Here is a 22,455-nt window from a genome sequence, read left to right as displayed (position 1 = left end):
TTCTGAAATATGCTAAAGGGCGGTAATGTCTCTATATTATTGGAATTACAGAAATTATAGTAATGATATTCATTGTGAAAATTACTTCTCAGTACATTCTTAATATTCCTTCTGTGCCGGTTTCTTTAAAAAATATGAGCGTGCAGTTAAACATCTGATGAATCACAGTGTTTATGAATTTCACACTTTTTTCTGGGTTCACCTCCGGCTCAGACTTGAGAAATTGGTAAATCGTAAACTAATTCCCATAAATCCAAACATTAACCTGGCTTTTTGACATTCAGCCTAAATTTCGAAGAGATTCTGCAGCCCTGACTTTCATCTAAACCTTGAGTGCACATGCTGAAAGAGTCTCTCCACTCATCAATTCTGACTCATTGACTCACAGAAACATATTGTTCTTCATAATATCAACCTTGACTTTCATTTTCCATTTCATGAATATTATAATTGTGATATCTACGTGCATACACTCTTATAGATTTAAATGACCTCTGATGGCAATAATATTGAAGTATTTTTAGTACTGTATATATGGCAATTTTATTATGGTTATACAGAAGAAACTGCATTTCGAATGTCATTTTACCCAATGTCACCACTAAAAATAATCATTATGCTTTTATCTAGTCCTCATGTGTTCGGTCATCTTAACTTTTTTTTTTTTTTTTTTTTTTTTTATGGATTTTCTTTTTTACTTTTTCTCTTTTTTGAAAATGCTTGTTGAAGGGACAGGTCACTCAAAAAATGAAATGTATCATTTACTCACCCTTCCAAACCTGTATGAATTTCTTTCTCCTCTATTAAAAGATATTTTGAATGTTGGCAATTAAACTAAGCTGCAGGTCCCCAATGACTTCCATAGAATGGACAAATATATATGTATGTATATATATATATATATATATATATATATATATATATATATATATATATATATATATATATATATATATATATATTTGTCCATTCTATGGAAGTCAATGGGATTTTTATTTCTTAAAAATCTTTTATTTTATGTTCAGCAGCAGAAAGAAATTCGTGCAGGTTTGGAAAAGGATGAGTAAATGACAGAGTTTTTTTTTCTTTCGATACTCAATCAAAAATGACCTTCCTACAGCAATAGCTTAATTATGTCATATTATTACCATATATTGGATTCAATATTTTTATTATCATTGACATTTTTGGAACTTAGATTTGATGATACTATAATTTTATACTTATAAGCAATTTTTAAAAGGCCGGACATTTTTGACCAGGAACACTAAATTTGGACATTTTCTGCACTACACAGGGGCTAGAAGAACATGTTTTCAAAGACACAGTTGTACATATTTATTTTTCAATAGGATTGAACATAAGACGCATGACTAAATTCAAATGAAAACAAGATAAAACTGCTGTGATGTTAGTCACGCTTACTGATAGTCTAATAACGTTTTAACTCCACATTAAACTTTACTTATAATCCTCTGCTTTTGATCATACCGGACCGTTTCAAAATCATGATGCAACCAAAGTTAAAAGAGGACTGCTCTGAGGGTCCATGCTTTGAAAAGCGTTATCAAATATATGCAGATATGATATAAACTGCATAGACAGCAGCCACATGAAACTTTGAATGTTACGTTAATTTCTAAATATGTGATTCACTTCCACGCATCCTTCCTCTTAACACTTTTATTTCACAACAATGAGTATATAAAGACCAACTGCAGCAAATGAGATTAAAAACAGGATATGAAGCAAGATGACTTGAGTAAATTAAAGTCAGTTATTTGTAACAGACCCAAGGAAACCTAAAGGCTTTGAGATAGAAACTCTTTATTTGCATTTTTTTTCTTACTATTTGGTATTTCTTCTTCTTATTACTATTTTTACTAGATCCAGAAGAAGTGTGGCAATGTCTCCAAAATGCTTCAAGAAGCCTGCAAAGCTACAGTTCTGTGCAAAGTTTTAGGCACTTGTGTAAAAATGCTGTAAAGTGAGGATGCCATCAAAAAATAATGCCATAAATAGATTTTATTAATTAATTCTGTTAACTTAACTAAATTAAATCAACATTTTGTGTGACCACACTATGTGTTAAAAAAAGGCTTTTGTCTTAGGTGCCCTTACACATTGTTTTTCAGGTAGCTTTGCAGGTAGGATTCTTGAAGTGTCTTGGAGACATTGCCACAGTTCTTCTGGATTGAGTCTGTCTCAGTTTGTTCTGTGTCTTCATGTTATTCCAGACAGACTGATGATGGTGAGATCAGATCTCTGTGTGGAGCACTGGCTGCTGTCAGACTCCTTGTGCAAACAAAAATCAAACTCTGGATTATTACAATTAATGGCAAAATTAAGTTTGGAAATGGAAAATGATATTTACTACTGACACACTACAGCAAAATTAAAGGCTTAAAGGTCCCGTTCTTTGTGATCCCATGGTTCAAACTTTAGTTCGTGTGTAATGTTGTTGTTAGAGTATAAATAATATCTGTTAAATTCTAAAGCTCAAAGTTCAATGCCAAGCGAGATATTTTATTTAACAGAATTCGCCTACTAATGAATGACCAGTTTGGACTACATCCCTCTAGTTCCTGCAGTAATGACATCACTAAAACAGTTTTTTTGACTAATCTCCGCCCACAGGAATACAAAAAAAAGGGGGCATGGTCTTGTTGCGCTTCGCACGGAGAAGAGGAAGAGTTGCGTTTGAAGAGTGTGTTTGTCGCCATTTCGTCAAAAAATGCTGTTATTTTCATCTAGGAGTCCAATCATCTTTGTTTGGGCTTCCCAGTGACGATGTTCTAAGAGATCAATGGTTACAATTTATGTTTAACTCTGTTCCCGAAAATTAAAGAAAAACTATGTGCAGCACATTTTGTTGAGGACAGCTTCCTCAATCTCAATCAGTTTAATGCCGGATTCACACAAAGATTATTCTTGAAAGATGGAGCAGTTCCCTCTTTGTCTGGAGAAGGCATTGTTTATGGACCACAACCGGTAAGTGTATTTTATTATTTAAGTTGGTGCGTTTAACAGTTTCTGTAACTTATTACACAAAGGGCAACGCTGTTTAGCTTTGTTAACTAGATGTTAGGGCTGTGCAAAAAATCGAATGCGATTTTCATGCGCATCTCGTCAGTAAAGGCGTTCTGTGATTAGAAGTACATCTCCAGCATGTGCGTTTAGATCAGGATTGCCAGGTTTTCAAAACAAATCCTACCCACTTGCTTCTCAAAACTAGCCCAATCGCGTTTCCAGGAGGACAGTGTGCTCTAAGCTGATGTCGAATCACAACACAGGAGCCGCTGGCACAATCAGAACTTGTCACGTATTTCTGAAGGAGGGACTTTATAGAACAAGGAAGTCATCAGCCCGTTTTTATGACAGTGAAAACAGCAGTATACAGATAGGTGAATTGTGTGAAAAATACTGTTTTTTTACACGTGAAAAATGAACACATATTATATTGCACACTGTAAACACAATCAAAGCTTCAAAAAAACACCAAAAACGTGACCTTTAAAACCGTTTTTTGTTGGTGAAAACACTAGTGGCCTAAGACTTTTGCACAGTACTGTATATAAATGAAACATTTCTTGCTTTTTCTGTATCTGTGAAGTTTACATGAATAGGCCCTCTTTATCTTTATATCCGACCTTGAATCTAACCAAACCATATGGCGGCATTCTTTAAAGAGGACATGTCACATATCGCACAGCATATTATACAGTACGTCAGCATAGGATAAAAATATCAAGAATGAATGAATATCTGATCCCACAAGAGAGGTCAAAAGTGCTGACCCTTGTTATAAAACCTCTATATTAAAAGCCTACATTTAGTTATTCATGTTATAATGTGTATGTGTATGTGTGTGTGTGTGTGTACACTTGTTTATGCTACATTATGGTGACCAAATGTCCCCACAGGGATAGTAAATCTTTGACCCTGAAAAAAAAAATTTAAATAAAAGTAAATGCTTATCTGAAAGTGTAACAATGCAAACAGGTTTTCTGTAAGGGGTAGGTTTAGGGTTAGAGTTGGGATAAAATAACATAGTTTGATCAGTATAAAAGAAATAGAAGTCTATGGAAAGTCCCCACAATTCACAGAAACATGTGTGCCTGTGTTTAGTGTATTTATTATCTGTAGTAGAAAAATATTCTACATAATCTGCATCCCAAATTACGCACTTATACACTATGTATGTATGTATGCCTTGTGTACTCAACCATATAGTGTATGAATTATATAAGGTTTGCCATTTAGAGACTGATAGCCCCAGTACACTGTGCATTCAGAAAGTATTCAGACCCCATTCACTTTTTTTCAATTTTGTTATGTTGCAGCCTGATACTACAGATTATTATTTTCTCATTAATCTACACTATGTGCTTAATAATGACAAAGTGAAAACAGAATTTTAGAAGGGTTTGTTAATCATAGTTGACTCATAGTTGAAGCATCTTTGGCAGCATTTACAGCCTCAAGGCTTTTTGGGAATGATGCAACAACTTTGCACACCTGGATTGGGGGATTTTCTGCCATTCTTCTTTGCAAATCCTCTCAAGCTCGGTCGGATGGGGACAGTCAGCGGACAGCTATTATCAGTTTTCTCCAAAGATGTTTGACTGGGATCAAGTCAGGGCTCTGGCTGGGCCACTCTAGGACATTCGCAGAGTTGTCCCTAAGCCTATCCAGTGTTGCCTTTGCTGTTAACTTCGGGTCATTGTCCTGTTGGGAGGTGAACCTTCAGCCCAGTCTGTGGTCCTGAGCGCTGTGGGACACGTTTTCATTTCTGATATCTCTGTACTTTGCTCCATTCTGCTTTCCCCAAATCCTGACCAGTCTCCCAGTCCTTGCATGAGGCTGCTGCCAGCACACTTTACTTTTAGGATGGTACTCTGCCTGTGATGAGCACAGCTGGTTTCCTTCAAACACATTGCTTAGAATTGAGGTTCATCATTATTTAGATTTTCAAAGTTTTTTCAGAAAATTCCAAACGTGTTTTCATGTGTCTTCAATGAGGAGAGGATTGAGTTTGGCCAATCTGGTGTCCCAAAATTTCTTTGGCCAAGCATGTGTGCATAATTTTTAATTAATTATACATTTTATATTTTAATGTTGCTGTTATAAAGCTATAGGTCATGCATGCCACTGTTTGTATTCTATATATATATATATATATATATATATATATATAGTCTTATATCTATAATGTAAAACTATTTACATTTGATTGCTTTTATACCGTGTTACATTTACCATGTAGCCTAAAGAGTAGAAGGTCTGTCCTTATCAAAAAAGAAGAGGGTTGAACTTTGTCAAGGGCAAAAACGTCTATGATTCGACTCCCCTAATCTAAATACTTGCGCGGTGCCCTTAAAGCACCAGGCTGCCATGAAAAGGGAGTGAAAAGTGAGCTCAGAAAGCCACACCCTCTTGTTTTCATGTGGGGAGGGCAAAACAACATGACCCTGACAAATGACGGCGCGACACAAACAGCTGCGCATTGCTCCACAGTGAAAGCGGCATTTTCATCGAGAGAGCTCGATTGCTTTGGTCTGACGCGAAGATGGCAGAATCTGAGTATAATGTTTCAGTTCCTCGCTTGAACTCCCTTCTAGAAATGGATCCCTACCTCAAACCATTTGAAAAGGACTTCCAGAGGAGGTAAACCGTGCTTTTAAGCGTTCTTTGCATCTTGTCGCTGGGTAATGGTCCTGTGCCCGTCCCAAACGCACACTGACTCGCATGTCTGTCTGTCAGCCCTCACACCCGGCACTAGTAAGTTAGTTGTTTTATTAATTCAGTGTAGTGCCAATTAAGAGACAGCTGCTGGATGCTCTCTGCCTCTGTGTAAAAGTGCTGCGTGCCCTAACTTACTGAATATGTAAATATGGACATCTAATGGTTTCTGTGGAAGCTTGATGGCGATGACAGTTCACATCTCACAATGAGATAACGCAGCTTTAAGACAGTAGAGGAAAACGTTTTGTCTGGATTTTATACATAACAACAACAACAACAACAACAACAATGCTACTTCTACTATTACTACTAATACTACAAAAAAAAAAAAATAATAATAATACTACCAACACAAACTAAATAATAATATGATTATTATCTTGCATTGTCAAACCCCTTCCATGTTTTTAAACGTTAAAACGTTATAGGCCTGCAAGTCAATATTTAAAGCCCCTCCTTTTCACACCCCCTTATGCATGTGCTCCCTTAACAGCAACAGGTACTTGTTTTAATATATTTTCATTCTAGAAACCAGGGCAGTTTAGGTATTAAAAAAATCATATTTTTGCTTTATATATATATATATATATATATATATATATCAATGTTTTGTAATCAAGTTGTTGCTATCTCCTTAGGAATGCAAACAAAAGGTATTTAAAAAAATATATAAATATATTTTTAATGTGATAAAATTGAGTAAGAGCTCACTACATGTTGCACTTTTTATTTAAATAATAAACTTTTTCAAAAAAGTCAAATTACAGTACAAAAACGTTAAAAGGTTTACAAAAATATGAATTTTGGTTAAAAAAAACTATTTAATGATAAAAAAAGATTGAATCAATCATCTATTTTATTATTATTATTTATTTTTTTGCTGCAGAAGCTTCAGAAGTTTACTTTGAATTAAAAAACAGATTTACTGATCGATAGACTTTTATTCATTTATTTATTTATTTATTTATTTATTGTTTGTGTAACCAAAATAATGATAATAACCAGGAATACAAAATAAAAAAAGAGTTATGCATAATGTGGGACGTTTAATTAAATGCACTGGAACTCTTATTTTAAAATGCCTATGCTTTATTAGTGCTGGCTTTGACATTGTCATAATTCACTAACAGCCATTGTAAATACCCTTTAAAGTTCAGATACCTATATTTAGTCTCAAATGCTTGTGAAATTCTTGCACTGTAGAACCCTGTGTTCCCTATGGCCCTTCTCAGCACTGGCACTGTAATGAGATCATGTGACAACACAATAATGTAACATTCACTGTTTGTATGTCTCACATAATCTTTTATTTTTTTATTTTATTTTTTACATCAGCAGTACTGCTTAGTGTGCAGTACACCACTATTCCATTGATAGCCACACAAGCATGCTTAAAATGAATGGAAAGAGAAATGTTATTAGGCCGTACTTATCAATACATAAAGACATGCATAAAGATGACTTCGGGTGACCACCTTGAATATCTAATTATAATGTCACTCATTATTATAGTTACAGTTTAACAGAGTTATATTTGAGTATATAAACAGTGACGCACAATTGGTACTTCAGCTTCTGATTGCTTATGCCTGGAGGCTTCGAGTGCTCTGTTCAAATTAGATGGCACTTAATTGCAATCCGGTGAGTGGCACTGTCAACAGCCGTATGCTCACCACTCGTCACTTTAATACATGATATACAGGGTCTTATGGTGCCGTCTTTACATTTGATTATAATGATAACAATGCTTAATTGCATTGTTGCATGCATTAAGTGTGCATGGCACAGTCTGCATAATCATGACTCCACATTCTTCATTCATTAGTGCCACAGAGACCACTGACAAGTGAAATGGAGTTCTTCATTATCATTTTAATTAACACCAAAGTCTTGAGGGGTAGCCATCGAGGTATCTGAAAACATGGTACATGGTTTCTAATTTTACCCCTCTCTGTGGAACTGGTTTCGAAAGTGGAATAATGTTGTGTGAAATGTGTCACGGATTGACTGAGTAAAACCACATGGGATGTAGGAAACTCAGATTATTAAGGAAGCCTCTACTCTTCTTAGCATGTTCCATAAAACTCTTTTGAAATAAAGGTTAATAACATTTCAGATTTCTGGGCTACTTTCATTTGCTCTGAGTGAGAGAGCCCATAACGGGAAATAGCAAATTAAATCTCTTTAATATCTCAATTGTTTCTCCTAGATTGCAGTGATAATTATAGAGAATAAATTGAGAACTTTGTTTAAGATACTTATCTATAGAAGTCAGTTTCCGCCACATAAGAACAAAAAATCATGCTTTGGTAAATCATTATTTATGATGTAAATGGCATAGATAATGCAAAATGATGAGAGAATTCAAAATGAAGACAAAAAAAGTCACAGTTATGATAAACAATGTCAAAATAAGGAAATTAAAGTGGTATAATAATGACAATTCACAGTTATGAGCTAAAGTCAAAATTATAAGATGAAAAAGTCTAAATTAGGACTCGAAAAAGTCTAAATTATTAGATGAATACTCAAAATTATATGGAAAAGTTGATATTAGGATATTAAAGTAATGAGATAAAGTCAGTATTGAACTAAAGTCAACATTTGAGATAAAATGTTGAAATAAGGATCAAATTATGAGAAAAAATAGGAAATTAAAATGTCAAATTTGAAGTGGTAAGTCATAATCATGAGAAAAAATAATAATAATCTAAATAAGGGCATGAAAAATGGAAATTAATACATGAAAAGTTCCAAATTTAGATAAAGTGTCATTAAGACACAAAGTTTCAATTGACAGTCAGAATTATGAGAGAAAAATCTTAATTATGACAAAGAAATGAAACTCTGAATTCATAATTGATTTTTATTTAATAAATGTAAAATTTATTTTGATTTAGCCTCTCTCTCTCTCTCTCTCTCTCTCTCTCTCTCTCTATATATATATATATATATATATATATAAACTGTATCCACGTGAATTTTAAATGCAAATGTTTCAGTTTTTATTGTTATCTTAGGCAAAACATCTAAATAAATAAAGAAAGAAGTATTTTAAAATGTTCAGATTCAATCTTGCATTACCCTCATGTGAACCACATGAAAGTCCACCAGGTCTCCTGACCTTCTGTATTTAAGCAATGCAGTTTCTTGTGGGAGTTGAATGAACATTAGGTGGGAGTGAAGTAAGATGAACTTTGTTTTATTGGTTTTTGGTGGTGAAATACTGTTATTCATATGGTTTGCAAAGGGTCATGATCTGATGAACAAACACTCTAATAGGATGAAATGATATGCGGTGCATGTGCTGTTTTAACAGAGGCTAATTATTTACATGGTGCCCTGAATATCAGTAATCAACATGGGCAAACATAGCTGGCAGAAGCTGTTTTTCATATGCTTTCTCATAAATATTTATCCAGTTTCCCTTGCTAGCATAAGTAATGAGATGATGCAAACTTATGAGTGGTGAAAGTGTAAAACAATGAAACAAGATGGAGATTTTGTCCAGGAACAACACAGAAGTTACACACTTAAGGGTTTAATATCTAAAGTCAGCAAGAACCTCAAGTTGTGATTGATTTAAATTCGGTAAAATCGTATTTGTGAAACTAAATATTCAATGAGAAAAATAGGTGGCGGGGCTTGATTTTGCTCACCGCCTTGACATCTTAAGCCGACTGACAGACTTAGTGCAAAATATTATGAAAACAGATTTATTTTTTGTTGATTAACTTTCGTAATTATAACAGTTGAAAGTTGAAATATATATATATTTTTTTCTGACAGCCGATTCTAATATCTTGGAAAGCAGGGTGGCTGATGGCCGATATAAAGCAGATATAATTTTATCTAAGAAATTTGAAATAATTTGAAAAATTAACATGCTCATACTTTAAATGACAAATTATTTTTCACAAAAAAACAAACATATTTATTAAAAATAGAATTAAAAAGTAAGTAAACACTGTAACTGAACAGGGCCCTCAAAGTTTGTGTTCATTGGGAATCGCATTTTTTCAAATAAAGGTAACTCATTTTACATACAGCACACAGTGAAAATGACATGGATATGACATTGGGCAAATCATGAGGAGCAACATAATTTGAAATCATGAGTTTAAAGTTTGTCGATCGCGCGTCTCTGTGAAGCTGAACTCTCCTCCTGTCTGTATTAAATATACACACCAATCATCACGCAGAGTACACGCGATCATGCAGGATACAAATACAAATGCACACTTCTTAAGATCTCTCAGCTAGATTCGACTAAGTTTGCAAGGTTTTTGAAATCAGATGTTCATTAGTCAATCAAAGATTTGTTTACATATATTATAATATAACACATGATAAAAATATAGAAAGTTTTACAATAATACAGTTTTTTTTTACTTATTTTTAAACAAATAAGAGATGCTTCTTTCAAATACATTAAAATCACACTGACCCCAAACTTTTAAACTGTAGTGTAGTTTTTTTTATTTTATTTTGATTTGTCTATGGGTGAAATATGACATTGAACCATGCAAGAGGTCTTAAAATGGTGGCAAATGTGGCAAGACTTAGAGTCTTCTCTTGTATATTTTGTCAGCCGTTTCATAATTTCTCTAAAAATAATTTCATGTAACCTCAAACTTTCTTTTGACACAGTTTTACAAAGACTGCTGGGAAAACCCAGCATTCTGTTTTGTCGACTGTGTCTCATTGCATTCTCTCAGCTGATTCTGAAAGAGCATGGAATGCAGTCTGATTTTGTCTCCATCTGGGACTGATATTTCCCATCAGTCTTACTCTGACTGTTACTCAGCCAACTGTACATTTGTGAAAACAAGCTCTTGAAACTAAATGAACAAATGGTGGGGAAAGTCTGAAGGTCATTGGGTCACACATCCTCCATTCTGCATGATATTGGCGCAATGTGTCACAGCTCCAAGGTGGTCAACCAGAATATTCTTGGTTTGAATCCAAATCTAGTAGGAACTCTGGGATATTGGCCTCGTAGTGGGTTATGCCCTTGAACAAGGCACTTAATCCAGAACCGATTGCTGCATCATGGGGCTTGTGTCAATACTTGTTTCACTTTCTAAACAAAAGCTGCTTGAAAGAAATCAGAAACATGATAATTTACAATAATTTCATCTATTTAATAAATTCACCAACACATCATATCACTTATTACAAGTAAACAACCTAAAAAGCTCATACTGTACATCTGAATGTTGTATCTGTCTGTTTAATAAATTAATTTTGAACAATCATCTTTAACTGTTGTTGAAATATACAATATTGTATTAATTTAGGCATTTGCTTGAACCAGAAACTGATTCCAAAAAAGAAAAGAAGGAATGAATTATACAGGGTCTACAAGCCAATAGGGCTGTGTATTGCCAAGAATCTAGCAATACGATACATATCACGATACAGGGGTTTGCAATACAATATGTTGCAATACTGTCAGCAAGGCGATATATTGGGATATTTCTTATTTTAGGAATAGGATATATTTTTAGGAAAGCTGTCATTAAGAACACAATTCAATTCAAGTTTATTTGTATAGCGCTTTTTACAATATTCAAGTTTATTTGTATAGCGCTTTTTACAATACAAATCGTTACAAGAATCAGAATCAGAATCAGAATCAGAAAGAGCTTTATTGCCAAGTATGCTTGCGCATACAAGGAATTTGTTTTAGTGACATAAGCTTCCAGTAAACAGAGACAACAACACACAGACAAAAAAAAAAAAAAAAACATTTAACTGTTCATGAGGTAGATTGCCTGGGGGAAGAAACTATTCTTGTGCCTTGCTGTTCTTGTATTTGCGGCTCTGAGGCGCCGGCCAGATGGCAAAAGTTCAAAGATGGGGTGACTTGGATGTGAGGGATCCAGAGTGATTTTCTGAGTCCTTTTCCTCACTCTGGATGTGTACAGTTCTTGGAGGGTGGGCAGGGGAGCACCAATAATCCTTTCAGCAGTCCGAACAGTTCTCTGTAGTCTTCTGATATCTCATTTTGTAGCTGAACCAAACCAGACAGTAATTGAAGTACACAGGACTGACTCAATGACGGCTGAGTAGAACTGTTTCAGCAGCTCCTGTGGCAGGTTAAACTTCCTCAGCTGGCGAAGGAAATACAACCTTTGTTGGGCTTTTTTCACAATGGAGCCAATGTGATTGTCCCACTTCAGGTCCTGAGAGATGGTGGTTCCCAGGAATCTGAATGACTCCACTGCAGCCACAGTGCTGTTCATGATGGTGAGTGGGGAAAGTGCAGGGGGGTTTCTCCTAAAGTCCACAGTCATCTCCACTGTTTTGAGCGTGTTCAGCTCCAGGTTGTTAAGACTGCACCAGACAGCCAGCTGCTCAACCTCCTGTCTGTAAGCAGACTCGTCACGTCCTGGATGAGGCCGATGACTGTAGTGTCGTCTGCAAACTTCAGGAGCTTGACAGAGGGGTCTTTAGAGGTGCAGTCGTTGGTGTACAGGGAGAAGAGCAGAGGGGAGAGAACACATCCCTGAGGGGCACCAGTGTTGGTGGAGCAGCTGTTTGACATGAATTTCCCCAGTCTCACTAACTGTTGCCTATCTGTCAGAAAGCTGGTGATCCACTGACAGATAGAGCTAGGAACAGAGAGCTGGGTCAGTTTGGTCTGGAGGGTTGTTGGGATGATGGTGTTGAAAGCCGAACTAAAGTCCACAAACAGGATCCTCACATAAGTCCCTGTTTTGTCCAGATGTTGCAGGATGAAGTGCAATGCCATGTTGATTGCATCATCCACGGACCTGTTTGCTCGGTACGCAAACTGCAGGGGGTCCAGTAAGGGTCCAGTGATGTCCTTCAGATAAGCCAGAACCAGTTTTTCAAACGACTTCATGACGACAGACGTTAGAGCCACAGGTCTGTAGTCGTTAAGTCCTGTTATCTTGGGTTTCTTTGGAATGGGGATTATGGTGGAGCGTTTGAAGCAGGAAGGCACTTCACACAACTCCAGAGATCTGTTGAAGATCTGTGAAAAGATGGGGGCCAGCTGGTCAGCACAGATTTTCAGACAGGCTGGTGTAACGCCATCTGGGCCTGGTGCTTTTCTTCTTTTGTTTTTCTTGAAGACCTGGCGCACATCATCTTCACAGATTTGAAGAGCAGGAGGTATGGAGAGGGGGATTGCAGGAGGTGTTAATGGTTGTGTAGGGAGATGGTCAGAGTGGGTGTTGGGGGTTTCAAATCTACAATAAAACTCATTCAGGTCGTTAGCAAGTCGTTGATTAGCCTCAGTGCAAGGGGATGGTGTCTTGTAGTTTGTGATGGCTCTCAGTCCTTTCCAAACTGAAGTAGAGTCGTTGGAAGTAAACTGGTCTTCCAACTTTTTAGCATAGGTCTTTTTAGCCGCTCTAATCTCTTTGTTCAGTGTGTTCCTGGCCTGATTGTACAAGACCCTGTCCCCATTTCTGTAGGCATCCTCTTTGGCCTGACGAAGGTGTCTGAGTTTTACTGTAAACCATGGCTTATCATTGTTGAATGTTAAATAAGTCCTGGTAGGAATGCATATATCCTCACAGAAACTAATATAGGATGTTACAGTCTCTGTGAGTTCGTCCAGATCGGTGGTAGCAGCTTCAAAAACGCTCCAGTCTGTGATGTCAAAACAAGATTGTAAATCCTGCTCTGTTTCGCTGGTCCATCTCTTCACAGTCTTTACTACAGGTTTAGCAGATTTAAGTTTCTGCTTGTAGGTCGGTATAAGATGAACAAGACAGTGATCAGAACGTCCCAAAGCTGCTCGTGGAACAGAGTGATATGTATCCTTTATTGTGGTGTAACAGTGATCCAGTATATTACTGTCTCTGGTGGGACAGGTAACATGCTGTCTGTATTTTGGCAGTTCACGGGAGAGATTGGCTTTATTAAAGTCCCCAAGAATGATTAAAACAGAGTCCGGGTGTTGTTGTTCTGTGTCTGTGATCTGATCAGCGAGTTTCTGTAAAGCTGAGCTCACATGCGCTTGAGGTGGAATGTAAACACTAACCAGAATGAGCGAGTGAAACTCCCGCGGCGAATAGAACGGCTTGCAGTTGATAAACTGCGTTTCTAGATCAGGACAGCACATCTTCTTTAACACAGTTACATCTGTACACCACCGACGCTTACAAAGCAACTTTACAGAAAATTATGTTTCTACAATATTAATAGCTTATAAGTGGTGACTGTCAGTTTGTGCACAGATGACAGGATTTGTAGAAAAATTAATACAAGACGCAGTCAGCCAGATAATGACATTATTAATATTATTAATAATTAATAATTATTATATGATGCAGTCACACTTGTAGCAATATTTGTTAGTTCTGTTGTTGATTCAGGGTTAGCATCATCTGAGGTCCTCTGTGGGTCAGCATCATCTCTTCTCAGGTGTTCTGGATCCAGACGGGAGCTTGTGTAAATCCTAGTTACCACGGGATTTCCGTGGCAAAACATAGAAACAAATAGAGACATCATTAGCATAGCTGCTGATCCAACAAAGTAAAATTAATTAGTTTGAACCAAGTTAAAGAATAAAAATGCGCATTTGATCAGATGCAACTACACTCACAATTTAAGATACACTATTCGAATGCTTGGCGAAAGAGATGCGTTTTTAATCTAGAGAGAGAGAGTGTGTCTGAACCCCGACCATTATCAGGAAGGCTATTCCAGAGTTTGGGAGCCAAATGTGAAAAAGCTCTACCTCCTTTAGTGGACTTTGCTATACTAGGAACTACCAAAAGTCCAGCGTTTTGTGACCTTAGGCAGCGTGATGGATTGTAGCGTCGTTGAAGGCTAGTTAGGTACGCAGGAGCTAAACCATTTAGGGCCTTATAGGTAAGTAATGATAATTTGACTGATACAGAACTTAATCGGTAGCCAGTGCAGAGACTGTAAAATTGGAGCAAAATGATCATATTTTCTTCACCTGGTAAGGACTCTAGCTGCTGCATTTTGGACTACCTGTAGTTTGTTTATTGAAAAAGCAGGACAACCACCTAGAAGTGCATTACAATAGTCCAGTCTAGAGGTCATGAATGCATGAACTAGCTTTTCTGCATCAGAAACAGACAACATGTTTCGTAGCTTGGCAATGTTTCTAAGATGGAAGAATGCAGTTTTTGTAACATGGGAAATATGATTTTCAAAAGACAAGTTGCTGTCTAATATAACACCCAGATTTTTGACTGTAGAGGAAGTAACAGTACATCTGTCTAGTTGCAGATTGCAATCTACAAGATTCTGTGTAGTGTTTTTTGGTCCAATAATTAATATCTCTGTCTTATCCGAATTTAATTAGAGAAAATTATTGGTCATCCAATCTTTAAAATTTTTAACACACTCTGTTAGCTTAGATAATTTAGAAGTTTCATCTGGTCTCGTTGAGATATATAGCTGAGTGTCATCAGCATACCAGTGGAAGCTAATTCCATATTTTCTAATAATATTACCAAGGGGCAACATGTATATTGAAAATAGAAGGGGACCTAGGACGGATCCTTGTGGCACTCCATATTTTACTGATGATAAATGAGATGACTCCCCATTTAAGTAAACAGAATGGTATCGATCGGACAGGTAGGATCCAAACCATCTTAGCGCCTGCCCTTGAATACCTGTATAGTTTTGTAATCGATCTATGAGTATGTCATGATCTATGGTGTCGAATGCAGCAATTCAATGAAATTCTTCATACAGATCATTTTTGTGCAGCAAGGTGCTCAATTGAGCAGACACAACTTTTTCTAAAATTTTAGACATAAATGGAAGATTTGAAATAGGCCTATAATTTGCCAGTTCACTAGGATCTAGTTTTGGTTTCTTAAAAAGAGTCTTAATAACCGCCAGCTTGAATGGTTTTGGGACATGATCTAAAGATAACGACGAGTTAATAATATTGAGAAGCGGTTATTCGGCTACAGGTAACAACTCTTTCAGTAATTTAGTGGGTACAGGATCTAATAAACATGTTGTTGGTTTAGATACAGTGATAAGTTTATTTAGCTCTTCCTGTCCTATATTTGTAAAGCACTGCAGTTTATCTTTGGGTGCAATGGATGAAACTGTTATACAAATAATTGCAAAGCAACTTTACAGGAAATTATGTTTCTACGATATTTAGTAGTCGCTTATCAGTGGTGACTGTCAGTTTATGTACATATGGCAGGAATGTGTGGAAAAATCAAAGACATAATCAAACAGACAATGAACACTATTAACAGCAATTATTTTATGATGCAATCAAACTTATAGCAAAATTTGGTAGTTATGTATGTTGTAAGAACACTTAGCAATAAGTAAATAAAAATGATTTAACCAGAACACAGTGGGATCTGCATTTGCAAATATATATATATATATATATATATATTAGAGTGTCAGTTTGCGTGGAATCACTGAAACAGTGACGCGAGCACCACCCCAACTGCACAAAACGCCCCCAAAATGAAAGCTGCAGCCGCGCCAGGCTGCGACCCTACTGCCCATCTAGACCTTCCCCGCGCGAGCCCCTCTTCACACGGGATGCAGCATGACCGAGGCGGCACCCTTGCCCCAGTCCCGCAGTGGACGTTACCACAAAAGCCCAAACAGCCATATTAACGTTAACATTAGTGGCGTGCCCTCATGCTAGTATTTCCTGTTACTCTCACGTGTTCAGAGATAAACTCAAAATGAAACAACTGCCATGACTCTTGAATTATTTTATTTTTACATTTTTTTATATTGATATTCCATTTTTGAGAATCGATACAGTATCTCCAAACAAAATATTTTGATACGTGTAACGATATTTTCTTATACCCCTACAATGGGAGGTTTACGAATGGACATGCATTTTATGTATCACTCTCTACAACGTTGGAGATGTAACAGTAGTTGATATCATTAGCCTCTGGCTTAACTACCAAACAGCTAATAATGTGTTGCTAATGTTACACAAACCATGTTTGCATTCACCATCCCAGATAGCTACCTTATAAAATCAGCAAAATTAGGTAGAAATGCTTTGCTAATAGGACTGTGAATCTTTGGGTAGGCTTCGATTCGATTTACGATTCATAGGTTTTTGATTCGATTCAAAAAACGAATTTTGCAAATTTTGAACGATTTGATTAGATTCACAATTGGGTTCGATTGTACCGATTCGATTCTGCATTCTTTAAGTGTATTCACAGGACTATTTAAATGCTTCCCCTAAATTTGTTAAATGCTTAGTCAGGGGGCAAATTACACCAGCCTTTATGGCCATAGACTTGCTTAGTTGGGGTCACTTCATCTACAGCGATATTGTTGACTTGATTGCAAATAAATGCACGGACACTATTTAAACTGAACAGAGATGACATCACTGAATTCAATGATGAACTGCCTTTAACTGTCATTTTGCATTATTGACACACTGTTTTCCTAATGAATGTTGTTCCGTTGCTTTGACGCAATGTATTTTGTTTAAAGCACTATATAAATAAAGGTGACTTGACTTGACATACGAGAAAAAAAGAAAAAAAAAACCATTTGTCCATTGTTAGATGCTAGTTTAATGATGCTATGGCATGACATGGCATAAGTAAAAATTGTAAGCCAATATTTAAAAAAAGAGCTTTAAAAGTATTATGTATGAGCTAACATTTTGTCACACTAGGGGTGTAGCCATCATTTCGGAAGTGACAGAAATGTCAAATACAATCATTTTATGTATGTAGCCTGTATATTATCATAATTATTATTATTATTTTTTTTACAGTGAATTCTCTTCTTTTTTTATTACTTTTAATTTGCTGTAAGAAATCAAATACACTGCTCGGCAATAATCGTTTGAAAATTGATAATTCTTTACTAATGGTAATTTTATGATTGTTTTATATAGGCTACTACATTTAATTAGCTATTATTAAAATTTTCTGCGCAGAATAAGGTAGAACATATAATTTATAGTTTCTGTACTGTAATAAATGATTACAATTAGCACTGCATCATTCATATATTTTATTTAGGCCTATTGGTTTTTTTTCTTAACGCTTCATCAGTTCATTCTGCTTTTATTCAATTTAGCTGCAGATAAAGCCTGGCACGTTTATGAGAGCGAGATCACTTCTCTTTCAGTGTGAACTTCTTGATCTCATTTTCACAAAATAAAATGCTATAGTAGCCTAGCTATTTAACTTTTCCTCTCCATCAGCGAATGATGATTCTGACTTTGAGAGAAAACGCGCCCGATGTCTGTTTCTAAAGATACAAATGCTACTTTTTTTACTCTTGCATCTGATTATCAGATAAACATTGCGCTCTTATTTCAAGTTCGTTGTTAATGCTGTGGTTATTTGAACAGTTTTCTTCGTTCATTCGGTTCATCAGCGTCATTTAAAAAACACATATATCATTAAATTGTGCGTATGATTTAGGCACTTACATTTCTGCTCCCTCCATGCAATAAATACGCAGCTTTCGACTGCTCAGGTAAAACTGTCAGTAAGATACAAAGAGCCATTGACAAACTACAGAAAAGTAAAGCTACTTCACTTTATTATTAATGGGCACGAGTCCTAAAGGAGAGATCACACGTCAGCTGCGTCAGAGACGAATGGAGCATGAGTGCAGTCCTGTGACAGTCACAGGTGGTAAACAGTGGAGCAAGTGAAGGATAGATTTGAGGCACGAACACTGTTCAAGGTCTCCATTAATTTGTGCGTGTAGAAATTTAATGTGTATATATTCTGAAAGCATTAAATCACTATAGAAATCGCAATTCATTACATTAGATTCCCTTTTTGAATCGATTACTGTCCGAGAACGGCGATTCACGATTCAAAAATCATGTTTCAAGATCGATGCATGTGAATTATCAGGGTTTGTAATCGATGCATCTAGAAAACGAGTGAATCGTTACACCCCTATTTGCTAATGATATGAAAAGCGCAGTTTGATGGATTTGGTTACGTGTTTGTGATGGTAGGAAACGAGCGGTTTCAAGCCAGATTTTTAAGACTGTCTTACTACAATAAACTTCAAAGGAGAAACTGAAAATGCTTAGAAATGGTGTTCAGTGATGCCTTTTCGCATAGTTTTTCTTTAAGAATATTAAAAGCAGTAAACGGACATAATGTTAAAAGCTTGTTTTTCTACGCAGTTATTAAAAATGAAATTCTAAGAAGTTTGTTAGAAAGTTCAGTTAAACGTGTAATCCTTGACAGATTCTTAAGTTAAAAATAGCCTACAATAATTTGTTAGAAATTCAGCATGATCATCTTACAGCATGTTACTGGCCAATAAAAATTTGACATGAAATCAACACGATATGAGGCTAAAACATAAAACTGCTTACCTCAAGCTCTTATCCTTTCCTCTTTTGCTGCTTCAACTTTTCTTCAGCACACATACAAACTACAACTGCCAAAGTGTGATTCATCAGGCTCATTTTGTTTAGTACTAGCACCTACTGATGACGTTATGACGAGTAAACTGGTGTCATCATCGTACAGTCTACATACGGGTCGTACTCAAGTTCATTAGGTTCATGTTGCACAGTGTGATCTGCAAATGATCTTATAGGATTGCTAAGATCATGCAGTGTGTAGAAGGCTTACAGCTGAATAGATCTGTGTGTTCACTCCTGGTCTGCATATTTATTTGTTATTATGGATTATGTCCGCTGTGAATTTTCTAAAATCTGGCACACTACAATTTTGGACATGATTTTGTTTTCTAAGTCAAATTTTGGGAATCATAACAGATTTCCTTTGTTGTAGGTAACACTTTGATTTCTTAGCATGACATGCTAACTGGCTGGCAAGTAATTGCCATTCAGATGAGTCGTAGCCTCTGATTAACTTCTGACAGTGTCAGAAACTTTGGGTCGCTGTCCTAAAATGTGTCTGCCCTGCAACAGTCATCTCTACAAACTCTCTGTTATTCCCAGCCAGCTGTCTCCAGACTTTTGTTTTCTGTGCCAGGCAAAACATTGCCAACATTACTTCAAGGGCTTGTTTGGGTTTGTGTGGTACCATTTCAATTTTGACGATATTAGAATGTGACACAACTGATCATCTAGTCAACGCTGTTAGTCTGCCTCGGCTTTAACTCAAGATCCCACCAGATTTGTGTCATACAATGCGTCAAACAACAAACTTACAGAGCAGAAAAAAAAAAAAAAAAATCTAACAGCAGATGCTCAGCTTTAGAAAAGACATCTATAGTCTTGTAATTTGCACTCATTATTACTAATAAGCAGGTTTGCTGAAGTTCTGATTCCAGCGTGTTCAGGTTTCGGTTATGACCATGTTGGAAATCAGTTTCCCGTGAAGTCACCTTGACTCTCTGATTGAGATGCAGTTTCTGATCTCTCCTCTAGACTCTTAATCATCTCGGACATGAGCCTGCGGACATGCGGAGAATATCACTGCCTTATGGTGCGGCAGTAGGCCAACGCTCCCTCAGCTCCTCAAACAATGATTTCTTATAATGGCAATGACTCTCATAATCACAGAGCAGCTGAAGTTTGACAGTCTGCATGGACTGGGAGTGGGTCAGATTAATTTCCTTGCAAATAGCTATCAGGTGTTTGCTTTTGTGTTTGCCTTTTGGGAGTCCTGGAAACTGTTACGCTGTAGACGTATTTTATAGGGAAACTGATTCAGGGTAAAACCAACACCTTTGAGGGGCCACCTAAGTTTTATTCTCATTTGCTCAGCTCAGGTCTGTGTCAGATTCGATTGCCTTTCAGAAGCCAGTCTTACTTGGACTTAACTTTGCATGCAAGCAAATTTTTTTAGTGAAACCTGCGTAAGGGATTTCACAAACAAATCATGATTCATACTAAAATTTATTCTAAATTCAGGGGAAAAAATTAGGTGCAAATGGAACCATATACAGTATGCAGAAATCACATACTCTGGGTGACCTTTTTGTACTTTTGTGAGAAGTTCCCCTATTAAAATTTACCATTAGATAATTAAAATAGCCTTATGCTTTTTCAGAAGTGATAATATGAAAGTACTAATTAATCATGGTACTGTAGCAACTTTGCTAGCGGGTTAATCAGTTAGCAGTTAACCTAAGATAGCAGGCTAATTATCGAGTGAAATGGTACATACATTGTTTGGAAATGACATCTATACACACTCAGAAATTTAAGGTACAAAAGCAGGGCAGTAGTTTTTAAAAGCTATTAATATTATGTACCTTTATTAATAGTATGCACTTTTTGGGGGTAAATTGTACAAAGTTTTACATTTTGAAAGGGCGCAGTGCCAGTAAATGCTTTTGTATCTTCTCACCATTCTTTACAGTATATTCAGTCATTAAACGTGTAGAATTTAAAATACATTGTCATATAGTTCTGATGACATAAATCTATGATAGGTAATCAGACATCAAAATGATTTAAAAGAAAAAGAAAAGTTCTATCAGCCAATAGAAATTGCTTTGGGGTCCAAAAGTGTGTTTTTAAACAATGTAATGCTATTTATTAACTTTTGGTAATATTTGAATGTATTGCAATATGCAATTTTCCCTCTATTGTCTACTGCTTGCTTGTAACTCCTATAATGCTACATTTTAGTGTAAAATCGTTAATTTTTATTCATACCGATGGATGTCAAGGATGAAGGATGGATTAGTAAACCAGTAACCTTTTTAAATATGACACTGTTACGGTGCTGTCCGTCTGTGCATTGATTTATGTTAATTTCTTTTAATGTTTGAGAAGAAAAAATGGGTCTTCTCTCTCCAAAAAATGTGTGACACTTGACACTGACTGAATATGAGCACATTTGTATTCATATCGTGATATTTCTATGCTTGTTATAGTGGTTCGTGAGAGAAACTTTAAAAAGGCTTAAAACTTTAAAGCCAAATGCCAGAGGTTAAACTGGCTCATTGTGATTTCACATGACAATGAATTCATTTATGAACAGCGAAGTTTGATGGTACCACTTTACGTGAAGATTGTTTTTGTTATGAGTCCTAAGCAATCTTCAAATATCGCCTAAAAACATATCTGTTCCATCTCTATTTGATCCTCTAACTACAGTATAGCACTCACTATTCTAATTCTAAATCGAACTAGCTTTCTAATCTTTTTTTGTATTCTGTTTTCTTTTCATTTATTATAAAAAAAGACCTCTAAAACTAGCTTGCTTTATTCTTTTTCTATTCAGTCGGTTTTCTTTTTATTTATTATATTATTTAAAAGCCCTGGCTACATGTACTGCGTTAAGCTAACTGAGACTTGTTATAGCATTGCTCTTTTGTTGATTTTGATTGCTTCCATTGTACTCATTTGTAAGTCGCTTTGAAAAAAAAAGTGTCTGCTAAATGACTAAATGTAAAGGTAAAAAAATACTGGCAGCACATTTTTTAACGAATATTAACAATGAACAATAGTAGATTTCTAAATTAGCAGTAAAGGGCACCTATTATGCAAAATTCACTTTTACATGTTGTTTAAACATAAATGTGTGTTGGCAGTGTGTGTACACGACCACCCTATAATAAAAAAAAAATCCACTTGCTCCATTTTAAAATTCCCATAAATCATAAGCAGTGTCTCAGAGCAAGCTGATCACAAAATCCGTAAAATGTGACATCATTCTTGATAAGCCCCGCCCACTACTGTTGAAGGACACTGCTGTATTAACAGATACCCCCACCCTGAGTGAACCACACACAATCTGCAATGTTTATCTTCACACTAGA

The 22,455-nt window shown here is 36.1% G+C and overlaps 1 protein-coding gene across 1 annotated transcript in view; it reads left to right on the top strand.

The window, feature by feature from the left end:
* Positions 1-5,466: 5,466 nt before the first annotated feature.
* The window catches only part of LOC132108177 (1,4-alpha-glucan-branching enzyme-like), a 187,314-nt gene continuing 170,325 nt past the window's right edge, over positions 5,467-22,455 (top strand). Inside the window, exon 1 of the mRNA XM_059514781.1 lies at positions 5,467-5,667. Within this exon, the coding sequence (XP_059370764.1) occupies positions 5,570-5,667 (98 nt within the window). The 5' untranslated portion in view covers positions 5,467-5,569. The remainder of the gene's footprint in view (positions 5,668-22,455) is intronic.

This window comes from Carassius carassius, chromosome 28 (assembly GCF_963082965.1).
Source record: "Carassius carassius chromosome 28, fCarCar2.1, whole genome shotgun sequence".
Taxonomy (NCBI): Eukaryota; Metazoa; Chordata; class Actinopteri; order Cypriniformes; family Cyprinidae; genus Carassius; species Carassius carassius.
Note: the sequence above shows the minus strand (reverse complement) of the source record. Positions and strands in the feature narration are given on the sequence as shown.